Source organism: Dromiciops gliroides, chromosome 3, assembly GCF_019393635.1.
Source record: "Dromiciops gliroides isolate mDroGli1 chromosome 3, mDroGli1.pri, whole genome shotgun sequence".
Classification (NCBI taxonomy): Eukaryota; Metazoa; Chordata; class Mammalia; order Microbiotheria; family Microbiotheriidae; genus Dromiciops; species Dromiciops gliroides.
Window position 1 is genome coordinate 669,390,269 of NC_057863.1, and position 11,705 is coordinate 669,401,973.

Genomic DNA, 11,705 nt, shown 5'->3' on the forward strand with positions numbered 1-11,705 from the left:
GTGAGTGTCCTCTTCTTTCCAGTTCCATGTCTTAAAACTGCTACTCATTCCATATTTCTCTTCTGTTTCAATCTCTAATGAACAAATGTCAATTCTCCTTGTCAAAGCCCACTTCAGTCAATCAGTAAACATTTATTAAGTACCTACTATGTGTCAAGCACTGTGCTAAGTGCTGGGATACTAAAAGAAGCAAAACAGTCCTTGTCCTCAAGGAATTTGCAATCTAATGAGGAAGACAACATGCAAACAATTTTATACAAAGCAAACTATATATATATAGGTTAAATAGGAAATAATTAACAGAGGGAAGGCAGTGGAATTAAGAAGGGTTAAGAGCCTTTTATCCTATCCCTTCCAATCTCTTCAGGGAATTTGCTGAATTGAGGATCCCTTATTTCTTATCTCATTTTCCTTATCTCTTAGCTTCTTTTTACCTGGTTATCTATAAACAATCCCAGGTCTCTTCCCTCCATAAGAAAACTTTACTTGGGGAAGCTAGGTGGTGCAGTGGATAGAGCACTGGCCCTGGAGTCAGGAGGACCTGAGTTTAAATCTGAACTCAAACACTTGACAATTACTAGCTGTATGACCCTGGGCAAATTACTTAGCCCCAATTGCCTCACCAAAAAGGGGGAAAAAAAGAAAGCTTTACTTGGGCCAGTCATTCTTGTAGCTATCACCCTATATGTTTCTTCTTTTTCATAGCCAAACTCCCAGGAAAACATGCCTATAACCATTGCTTCCATTTCCTTTCCTCCCACTCAGTTCTCAGCTCCATGTAGCTCCTCACTTTTGATCCTTCCATTTCACTTCAGGGTTATCTGCCAGTGATGCCTTTATAATTTCAATCATCCTGGGAAGTAGATGTATTACAGCTATTACCCCCATTTTACAGAAGAGGAAACTGGGGCTTAAAGAGCTTAATACCTGGCCCAAGGATACACAGCCAAATGTCACAAGCTCCCTAATTGGCTTTTAGTTCCAATTCATTATCTACACAGCTGCCAAAATCTTCATAGTGCACAGATCTGACCATAATAATGCCCTGCTTTGAAATCTTGAGTGATTCCCAGCTGCCTCCAAGATAAATCATAAAGTCTTTGCCTAATATTTAAAACCTTTCATAGTCTGACAACAGCTGACCTTTCAGACTTCTCATTTGCATTAGGGGGTTCAGAGGATTACTTGGAAGCAGGAGAGGTTATCAGCCTTCCCTCTGTTTTCTTTAGTATTTAATAACAAATGTTTGACTTTGTGGTCACTCTACAGCCCCAGAATGAAGATGAAATATGATCTATACAAAACTTGCATTTCTGAAGCCATAAGCAATGGAATGAAATATAGGATCTTGTGGGCTGGCCTTTAGTCTTATGGTGGGATATGAGTAAGGTTCCTAATTAGGGCTCTGGACACTTACAACTGAGGGAATGTTTTGTGAGGCATTGGAATCTCTGGCATCAGGCAGGTTACTGATCCCACCAAGTTAAGTGTCAACAAGCTGGGATGTAGATCTAAGCAGAAAGCAGGAGTCCAGAGATGACCATGTTAGTGTTGAGGGTTGACAAGATGCTTTTCAGATGTTATCTCATGTGATCCTCATAGCAATCCTGGAAGGCAGATGCTATTATTATTCCCATCTTACAGATGAGGAAAATTAGGAACAGAGATTTAATGACTGAGGTAAGATTTGTGCTTAAGTTTTCTTGATTCTAAGTCCTACACTATCCACTGTACTACCATGGTGTCCTCTGAAAATTATGTCATTGATAAAAATGTTAAGCAATGCACGGCCAAGTGCAGCTCTCTGAAGCACTCCACCATAGACTTCCTGCCATGTTGACACTGAACCATTAGCATCGATTCTTTTAGTCCCATCATCTAACCAGTTTTAATTTGTTTGATTGTATCGTCATCTAACCCATATTTCTCCCATCTTCTCCACTAGAATGGCATGATATCATTATCAAAAACCTTGTCAGCATCTAGGTCATGCACAGCATTCCCTTCCTCTCCTAGTTTAGTCATCCTGTCAAAAGGGGAGTGAAGTTACTCTCATATGCTTTTTTCTTAATGTAGCCACAGTGGCTTCCCTTTCTAGATATTTGCCAAACATCACTTTAAAAATCCTGACTTATAGCTGAGAGACTCTGCTCTCCTCCCATATTTGACATTCAGTAGCACAACAATTCATTTTCAGGCTTCAGGTCCCCCCTTGTTCCTGATGGTCTTTCAGCTGCTACTAAGAGTGGCTCCGTCCTACAGTGTTAACGTTCCTCATCTCCTACCTGACTTTATTCCATCTTCTCTATGTTTCTTTGTATAATTCATGTTGGTTAGAATTTCACCCTTGAGCTGATTTCCTCTAAAGTGTTTTACTCTATGGAATCATTTCCCTGAACCCATTAAAATCTACTTTCTCCAAACCTAAGGTGCATATCAGACTATGCCCAGTTTTCTTCTTGATCATAAATTCTAGGATGGAGTGGTCTTTCCTCTTCTCTCACCCAGGTTCCCATTATTTCTACCCCAACAACCAGTTACTCCTTGTTGGTGAGAATCAGGTGCAAAATAGAATTTTCCCTTTTGGGTTCCTCCACTTTTTGAAAGATGAAGTTATTACCAAGGCTTTGCTCTTGGTAAACAGATAATAAAAAGAAAGAACAGCAGCCCTCTGGCCATTTGAAGATCCTCTCAGTGCTTCAGATTGTACTTTGTAACCAGGCTTAGAATCTGTTCCCCAAACTCATTATCTGTCCCTTCTTTCTTTCCAGCCAGGTTGTGAGATACATCATTGACAAAATCACTTCTATCTCTACCTCCATTGACCTTTAATATTATCTGTAATGCTTCTCCCCTCTGGTTCCTGGACTTCTTCACATAAGTTCTACCCTCTCCCTTTACCTATCCTGTTGTTTGTGGATAAGGTAATTATCTATCCAGAGCCATAGTCCAGTCATTATTTTTATCCCACTGAGTCTCATTGATAGCTATGAGATCAAATTTGCCCCCTTGCCTTAAGACCTGGAGTTGCCCCTGTTGCCTAAACTTTGGGGATTTATATATAGCTACTCAAGGCCATGGGTTTTACCACTGGCTCCTTTCTTGAGTTTTGTCTTCTATGAATTTCTCAGCGTCCAAACCGTTAGTCTTCCTCCTTTGAGGCTGCTTCTTATAATAGCTAACAGGAAGCTTTCTGTACTTCCCATCCCTATATATAAGTGTGTGTATGTATATAACCAGGTGTTGGAGAAGATCTCTGGTGGCCAACAGGAATTCACCCTTGCTTATTTACTTGAGCCTCTGGAGGGCCATAATTCTGCTACTGAAAGCTAAGCCCCCAAAGGATTGGGGAAGAATAAGACAGGAAATTACATCAGATGGTGCCTAAGAGATGACATGGCTACACCCCAGACTCCTGCAGTTCCATGTACCTGGTCTGCTGCGACTGTGTGCAGCACCCTGGGCTGCCACCAAGAGAAAGGGCAGAGACACCAAGTGGGGCATTCGGCATTCTAGAGAGTGGTCACTGGGACTCTGGCATCAATTTCACCAGAAACTGATTAGAGTATCAGGAGACCAAGCCTGGCATGAGAGGGCTACAGCGATGAGGTCAGCACCATACCCCAGGGCCAAGAGGAGTATCTGTGCACATCCTTATGTTACTGAGTTCACCAAAAGGGAGATGCACATCCAAAACGGGGATTTTAGTTTCCTTCTCATATTTCCTGCCCTGGAAACAGTATGTTTTTGCCAAGAGTTTTTATCTTTCACTATTAAGCTTATTCTATTTTTCTGTTCATCTACCCTTTAAAAGCATTATTAAGATAAAGCTCAGGTTAACCTTTTCATTAATAGTCTGTATGTACGTCATTTGCTTAAATGCTGGTGAGAAGGGAGGAGATAATGGCTAAATATATAGGAAAGAGGCATGTGATGGGTTCTCACCTCCAGGTGGCTAAGATCAAATATTCACTTGGAGGACTGGTCTTCTAATTGCTGGAACTACCAGCTGGGGGCTCATGATGAACAAAAAGGTTTTAGCGACATCTGGATTTTCCTCCCTGGGCCAGAGAGCCTGAGGCTAATTGGGTAGAAAAGGGAAAGCTGGAATTAACTCCAGGCTTGGTGGCCTTCAATGCCTCAGATTTCTTCTGCAGTATCAGAAGGGGCTAGAGCCAGGGGAGGGCACTCTAAAGAAAATCACCCCTGAAGAGAAATTGGGAACAAAGAATATCACCCACTCAAGGATGGGGGTCATTGTGGGGGGAATAACTAGTTTTCCTAAGTCCTCACTCTCTACACTATACACTGCTAGAAGCATAACACCAACAGATGCTAGAAGAGGGCACTTGCCTGAGGAGTTTTTAAACTTTTAAAAACTTCTTGGATTTAGGATCTTGAATACTCTTTTAATCCTCTTTTTGCTGTTCTTGAACTGAATTTTCCAGCATCACTACTATAAACATTGAAAATATCTTTCCTATAATTTTTTTTCTTTTTAAATAATTGTATGCCATTTCATGTTTATTTTGATGCATTGATTTTGGAGTTTAATAAACTTTTCTTTTTATAAAGTAATTATTTTTATAAACTTCCTTTCTAAGTGAAATCTTACAGCCTAATTTTGTTTTAAATTCTAGTTCTACTTATTTAAATTCTATTTCTACTTATGTTTTTCTTTCCAAATTTTGTTTTCTAGTTTCCTATATGTAGTCACCTTCTTTGCACTCAATCTTCTGCATTCTGGTGTTAAGTTTACATATGAAATTCCTGTATTCAAATTATGTTACTTGGATGCTAAATATGATTTAGTTGCCTATCCATGTGCAAATGGAATTCTGTCACTGCTGCTAACTTGCCTATTTGCTTCACTTTTAATTGCTAAGTGTCATGGATCATTGATGTATTGTGTTACTCTGGTGTAATAGTGCAGTGGGCTTGTTAGGTGCAGCCATAATAGATCAATCTGTTGACCAAATGGGATATCAATTACTTAAAAGGTATTGTCAATACCTTAAACATGTATTAAGCACCAACTATGTACGAGACTCTGTGCTAAATGCTGGGGATGCAAATACAAAAAAAGAAAGATAGTCTCTCCCAGAAAGCACTGTGTGTATCATCTCCTATTGTCAGTGTATCCGATATTTGTGAATGAACCAGTGGCTCAGGTGATTCAGAGATAACAGAATTTTTCCTGGCTCTGACTGGCAGGAATTGCCCCACCATTTCCTAAACCATTGACCTCTTGGTGAGAGGAATAATGTGTCTTCCTCAGTAGGCAGGATGCATTATTCAAGTCCTGGGGGCTTCTTCTCCCCTGATCCCCTCCCCCCCCCCCCCCCCCCGTTCCTTTCCTTTTCTCACTGATCTAGCTGTTACAATTGTGCCCCTCCCCCCCCCATAGGTCAGGCCACACTGTTCAAGTCCCAGGGGCTTCTCCCCCATGCCTTCCTTTTCCTGCTGAGTTAACAGTTAACCAGTAGAGGATGCTCTCAGATAAGAGCAGACTACATTATTCAAGCCCCAGGAGCTTATGTCCCCCTCCCCAAATTTCCCCTCCTTTTCCTGCTGTAGTTTTCTAAAGTCAGATAACAAAAAAATTGTGAAATCTCTGTCCGGTTGTCCCACGGGGAAGGGGTGGTGGTGGTGGAATACATGTTTAGAAGTATCCCAAAGAATGCCAGATAGGCATCAATAGATGTAGAGGAAGTGGAAACATCTATTGTAGATGGCCTTCTTAAGGAGACATATGGTATAATAGGATCTAGTGAGGATTTTTTCAGGAGAGGGGGAGACATGGGCATATTGGTAGGCAGTAGGGAAGCAGTCAGTAGATAGGGAGAGATTGAAAATAAGTGAAAGGGAAAAAAAAAGAAAATAAGTGAAAGGGGGAATGACAGGGGAGAAGATAGGATGTAATGGAATCATTTGTGCTTGTAGATGGGTTTGTTTTCGCTGGGAGAAGGACCATGTAAGATGGCTGAAGGAGGAAATAGTGGCAAAGTTGTCTAGGTAATGTGAGATGAGGAAAGAAGGGGAGGCTCACAGCAAATAGCCCCAGTTTTAAAATTGAAATAAGAGGTAAGGTTTTTAGCCAGGAGGATGGGAGAGTGGACCCATGGGAGGTTCAAGGTGGGATGAGGAGGGTGAGAAGAGCCCCCATGCTAAGTGGGATAGCTGGTTAATTAGGGAGGTATGGTAGGATGGCCTAGCAGCAGAGATCTCGTGTAATATAAAGAATTGTCTAGCAGTTGAGGTTGTATAACAAATTTGAAGTGGACCCATCAGAACAGCTGCACAATTTTCTCTACCTCCATTCAGTGAGTAGCTTGTATGTAGGAACAAAGACATCAGATGGTGTTAGTGGTCCAAGATGGAGACTTGGCAGGGCACAATTGTTAATATGATAAGGGCAAGGGACTGAAGGCAGGTCCCCTTTTTCAGAGAGAAATAGCTCACCCTTTAGCCCCCTAAAGTCATCTTTGAGGGGACAACTTGTGGAGAAACCCATTACCCTTTTCAGCACCAAAACCTACCTAGGAAAACCCAGAAGACCCAAGAATATCTCTGCTTCCCAGACCGCCTGGCCCCCCCATAGCCACTGTCCCGGTGACCAACCCCTGGGGAGGAGACCCATTATCCCCAACAAGTACTAACCAACTGCCGCCCACAGGGCAGACAAGCTAGTATGAAGCAACGAAAGCATCCTTTGGAAGAGACAGTGGGTAGTATGTGCTGTGTGGATCAAACCATTACCACCACTTGGACCAGAGATGCAGGTAGAGATTGCACAGAACCTTGGTCAGACATCCATCAAAGACACCAAGGTCATCCGCTGCATCCTGAGCCATCGCCAGTCACCCTGACTTTTGTCTTGCCACTGGACTTCAATGACTGAACAAGAGTGAGACTGACAGCTGTTCACCTCTGCCTTACTTCAGTCTAATTCATGCATTCTGTGATGTCATCGATCCTCTTCAGAAACAAAAGACAAACAACAATTCAACTATTGTATTATTTGTTATTTTACCATGTGACTATTTTATCTACCTCAAATATCTGTGATGATCAGCTTGTGATGAAGCAGCTGGTGGGGAAACACTGGAATCTGGAATCACAGCCCTGCTCACAGGTGGCCCAGGCCATGGGGTCATTTCACTGCCCTGAAACAGCAGCAGGATTCGGCAGCCCCTTGGGTATCTGAGCAGCCTTCTTAAGGGCCACCCTGCTCATCTTCTGGTGTGAGGAAGGGGCTAGAAAAGATGTCCCAAACAACTGTTTCCCCTAACCCCAGCCTGATTGCTGCAGTAGGTGGGGATTCCATCCAAATAGCCTTCTGAACTCTTACTGGTACGGTCAGCCACAGCTGGACACACTGGACACAAACACTGTGATATTGTTTTGGTCCTCTTCGAGCATGAAGGACAAACAATAAGTGTCTAAGGTCAGATTAGAACTCGTGAAGATAAGTCTTCCTGAATTCAGGCCTGGCGCTATCCAAGGCACCACCAGCTGCCCAAGTGTCCTGAACTAACCCTCTCATGATATTTTTCACACACTAATTTTCCACACATTAATACACATTCTTGTATTCATTGCTATTTCATGTCTGTTCATCTGGTCTCTCCAACAAAGTTCTGTATTTCTTTTTTTGTTTGTGGGGCAATGGGGGTTAAGTGACTTGCCCAGGGTCACACAGCTAGTAAGTGTCAAGTGTCTGAGGCTGGATTTGAACTCAGGTCCTCCTGAATCCAGGGCCAGTGCTTTATCCACTGTGCCCCCTAGCTGCCCCTAAGTTCTGTACTTCTTGAGCCCAAAGACTACATCATATATTTCCTCTGTGATCCCCAATATAATATAGTAGGCTCTCAAGAAATTTTTTGTTAATTTGGGGGGGAATAGTGCTGCTGTGAATATGTATATATTTTCTTTTCTATTTTTGATAACTTCCTCCGAGGTATAAATTCAATAGTTGTATTGCTGAGTCAGAATGTCTGAATAGTTTTGTCATTTTTCTTTCATGATTCCAAATTGTTTTCCAGAATATTTGGAACAGCTCAGAACTCTACCAGCATTGAAATAGTTTTCCCATTTCCCAGTCAACATTGAACTTTTTCAGCTTTTATCGTGTGTTAATTTCAAAGCCATTTTAATTTATTATTTTCAGCACATATTTAAATGGCAGTTGATAATTTGCAATCCTTTTGGGAGAGTAGAAATAATACCTTTATCTGTGACCTCTTATCTACTGGGGAATCTTGTAATTTTGTGTCAGATTTTTTTAGGAAAGATTTTGTGAAAAGGTTTTTCCTTTAATTCATATTTTCATCTTGTTCTTGTTGCATTTTATTTTATTTGTGCAAAAGCCTTTTGTTTTTATATAATCAGAGTATTCTATTTCATACTTTAAAATCTTTATCATGCATGGCAAATTCATAAATAATTGTGAGAGATGTCACTTTCCATTCTCTAATAACTTTTTTTTTTTTAAGTGAGGCAATTGGGGTTAAGTGACTTGCCCAGGGTCACACAGCTAGTAAGTGTTAAGTGTCTGAGGCCGGATTTGAACTCAGGTATTCCTGACTCCAGGGCCGGTGCTCTATCCACTGTGCCACCTAGCTGCCCCTCTAATAACTTTTTAATAGTATGACTATTCAAAGGATATGAACAGGCAGTTTTCGGACAAAGAAATCAAAGCTATCTATAATCATATGAAAAATGCTCTAGATCATTATTGATCAGAGAAATGCAAATTAAAACAACTGTGAGATACCACCTCACACCTATCAGAGTGGCAAATATAACAAAAACAGAAAATATTGGATGTTGGAGGGGATTGGGAAAGCTGGGATGCTAATCCACTGTTGGTGGAGTTGTAAAAAGATCCACCCATTCTGGAGAGCACTTTGGAACTATGCCCAAAGTGCTATAGAAATGTGTATACTCTTTGATTCAGCAATATCACTGTTAGGTTTATATCCCAAAGACATCCCCCCAAAAGAGAAAAAGACCTATTTGTACAAAAATATTTATAGCAGCTCTTTTTGTGGTGGCTAAGAATTGGAAATCAAAGGAATGCCCATCCATTGGGGAATGACTAAACAAGCTGTGGTATATGATGGTGATGGAATATTATTGTGCTATAAGAAATGACAAGCAAGATGACTTCAGAAAGGCCTGGAAAGACTTTCATGAAATGATATATTGTGAAGTGAGCATTATAAATTAATTTTAGTAGCATCATCATTTTTACTGTATTATGGTTAAAATTTAAAGCCTCCCTATGGACATTTAATAGCTTTCCAGTTATTTAATTTTTGTGAAAATTGTTGTATTTAACTCCTGTGTGTGTCTTCATGGGAGTGATTCCTAGATATTTAATGAATTTTGTTATTTTAATTGGTTGAAACTCTAGAACATGTTGACTAGTCTTCTGGTTGAATTAAATTTAGGATTCTTCTCTGGCACTGTCCTGTGAATTTTGACATTTTACTTTCTGCCTTCCTATGTCATTTCTGGGAATTTATTGGGATTCAGTCTCTGTGTTCTTTATATTGTTATGGAACCTTAATAATTCCCAGATTACTTCATCAAGGTCTTCTCTCTCTCCCTCAGTTTGTGAAAGTATGAAGTCCAAAAAAAAAGTATGAAGTCCTCTTCTAGTTTTTCCATTTTTACAAATTTTGCTCTGTTGTTTCTTCTGCCATCTCTACATTGTTTTCATTCTGTATGAACCATTCTACTCCTAACCTCTACTACTACTGAAGAAAACAAAAACAAAGCCTAAGTAAATCTTAGACTACAGTAGGAGAAGCATGTTGTCTGGCCTAAGTTAGCGAGGTAAGAGTCCTGGGTTCTCTGCTGAAACCCAGACCACAGCTGGAGAAGCATTTTGTCATGATAGTCACATTTTGGGGAGCATAGTGATATACTAGAGGACATTCAGATACAGCCCCCTGGATATGGTGCCTCATAAGGGTCCTGTGTGTCTCTTGGGCTGGCTAGTCAGTGATTTGAGTTACTTCTTGTGCATGATTCATCCTTGGAAATGAGAGATGGCACCTTCATGTCAGCCATACTTTTCTCCATTGGCATCACTAGAAACAGACATTTGGCATTACTAGAAAAAAAATTCATTGATCTGGATCTGCAGTTTTATGAAAGGAGGGAACACTTGGTGAGGAAATTCTTCCACTGATGCTGATCATCACATCAGTCACTTCTCATCTTAAAGAGTTGCCTGTGACTGTGGGCAAGTCACTTAACCCCCATTGCCTAAAAAAAAAAAAAAAAAAAAAAAAGAGTTGCCTGGAGGGGCAGCTAGGTGGCACAGTGGATAGAGCACCAGCCCTGGATTCAGGAGGACCTGAGTTCAAATCCAGCCTCAGACACTTAACACTTACTAGCTGTGTGACCCTGGGCAAGTCACTTAACCCCAATTGCCTCACAAAAAAAAAAAAGTTGCCTGGAGCAGTGAGGATTTCCATGATGTGCCTAGGGTTACAGAGCCAGCATAGGTCTTTCTGATGCCAAGGCTGACCCTCTATCCATTCTGCTAGTTTTTCTCTCCTTGGTAGAATACTGGTGCCAAAAAGATGAGACTTGGTTTCTTGGAAAACCACAAAATTCCCCAATTATAAAGCATTTGCTATCATTGCAAAATTGATGTTTGGATTTTATTATAATTTTTTTCTAATTACATGTAAAGACATTTTTTGAATTCCAAATTTTTCCCACCCTCTCTTCCCTCCTCCCTCCCAGAGCCAGCAAGTGATCTGATATAAGTTATACATTGCAGTCATGCTAAACATATTTCCACATTAGTCATGTTGTGAGAAGAGTCAGAACAAAAGAGAAAAAAACACAAGAAAGAATAAACAACAACAACAAAGTAATAACAAAAGTGAAATGGTATGCTTCAATCTGCATTCTGACTCCATATTTCTTTTTCTGGATGTGAAGAGCATTTTCCATCATGAGTCTTGGCATTGTTTTGAATCATTGTATTGCTGAGAAGAGTTGTCTATCATGGTTGATCATTGCACAATGTTGTTGATACTGTATACAATGTTCTCTTGGTTCCTCTCATTTAACTCGGCATCAATTCATGTAAGACTTTCCAGGTTTTTCTGAAATCCATCTGCTCATCATTTCTTATGGCAAAATAGTATTCCATTACAACTTGTTCAGCCATTCCCCAATTGATGGGCATCTCCTCGATTTCCAGTTCTTTGCTACCACAAGGAGAGCTGCTATAAATATTTGTATACGTGGGTCCTTTCCTCTTTTTATTATCTCTTTGGGATGTAGACCTAGTAGTGGTACTGCTTGGTCAAAGGCTGTGCAGAGTTTTATAGCCTTTTGGGCATAGTTCTAAATTGCACTCCAGAATGGTTGGATCAGTTCACAACTCCACCAATAATGCATTAACGTTCCAATTTTCCCACATCTTCTCCAACATTTATCATTATCCCTTTTTGTTTTATTAGCCAATTGGATAGGTATGAAGTGGTACCTCAAAGTAGTTTTTTTGTGTGGGGGGGGCAATGGGGGTTAAGTGACTTGCCCAGGGTCACACAGCTAGCAAGCGTCAAGTGCCTGAGGCTGGTTTTGAACTCAGGTCCTCCTGAATCCAGGGCCGGTGCCTTATCCACTGAGCCACCTAGCTTCCCCCTCAAAGTAGTTTGTGTGTGTGTGTGTGT

General features: G+C 40.8%; 1 protein-coding gene across 4 annotated transcripts in view; it reads left to right on the top strand.

The window, feature by feature from the left end:
- Nucleotides 1-11,705, top strand: part of LOC122746863 (zinc finger protein 850-like) — a 35,894-nt gene that overhangs the window by 18,924 nt on the left and 5,265 nt on the right. Inside the window, exon 6 of one of the 4 annotated variants that reach the window (XM_043992921.1) lies at nucleotides 6,677-8,778. The exons of the other annotated variants lie outside the window; for them this stretch is intronic. Within the exon in view, the coding sequence (XP_043848856.1) occupies nucleotides 6,677-6,690 (14 nt within the window). The 3' untranslated portion in view covers nucleotides 6,691-8,778. Of the gene's footprint in view, nucleotides 1-6,676; nucleotides 8,779-11,705 lie in introns of those variants that run through there. 4 annotated transcript variants of the gene reach the window in all.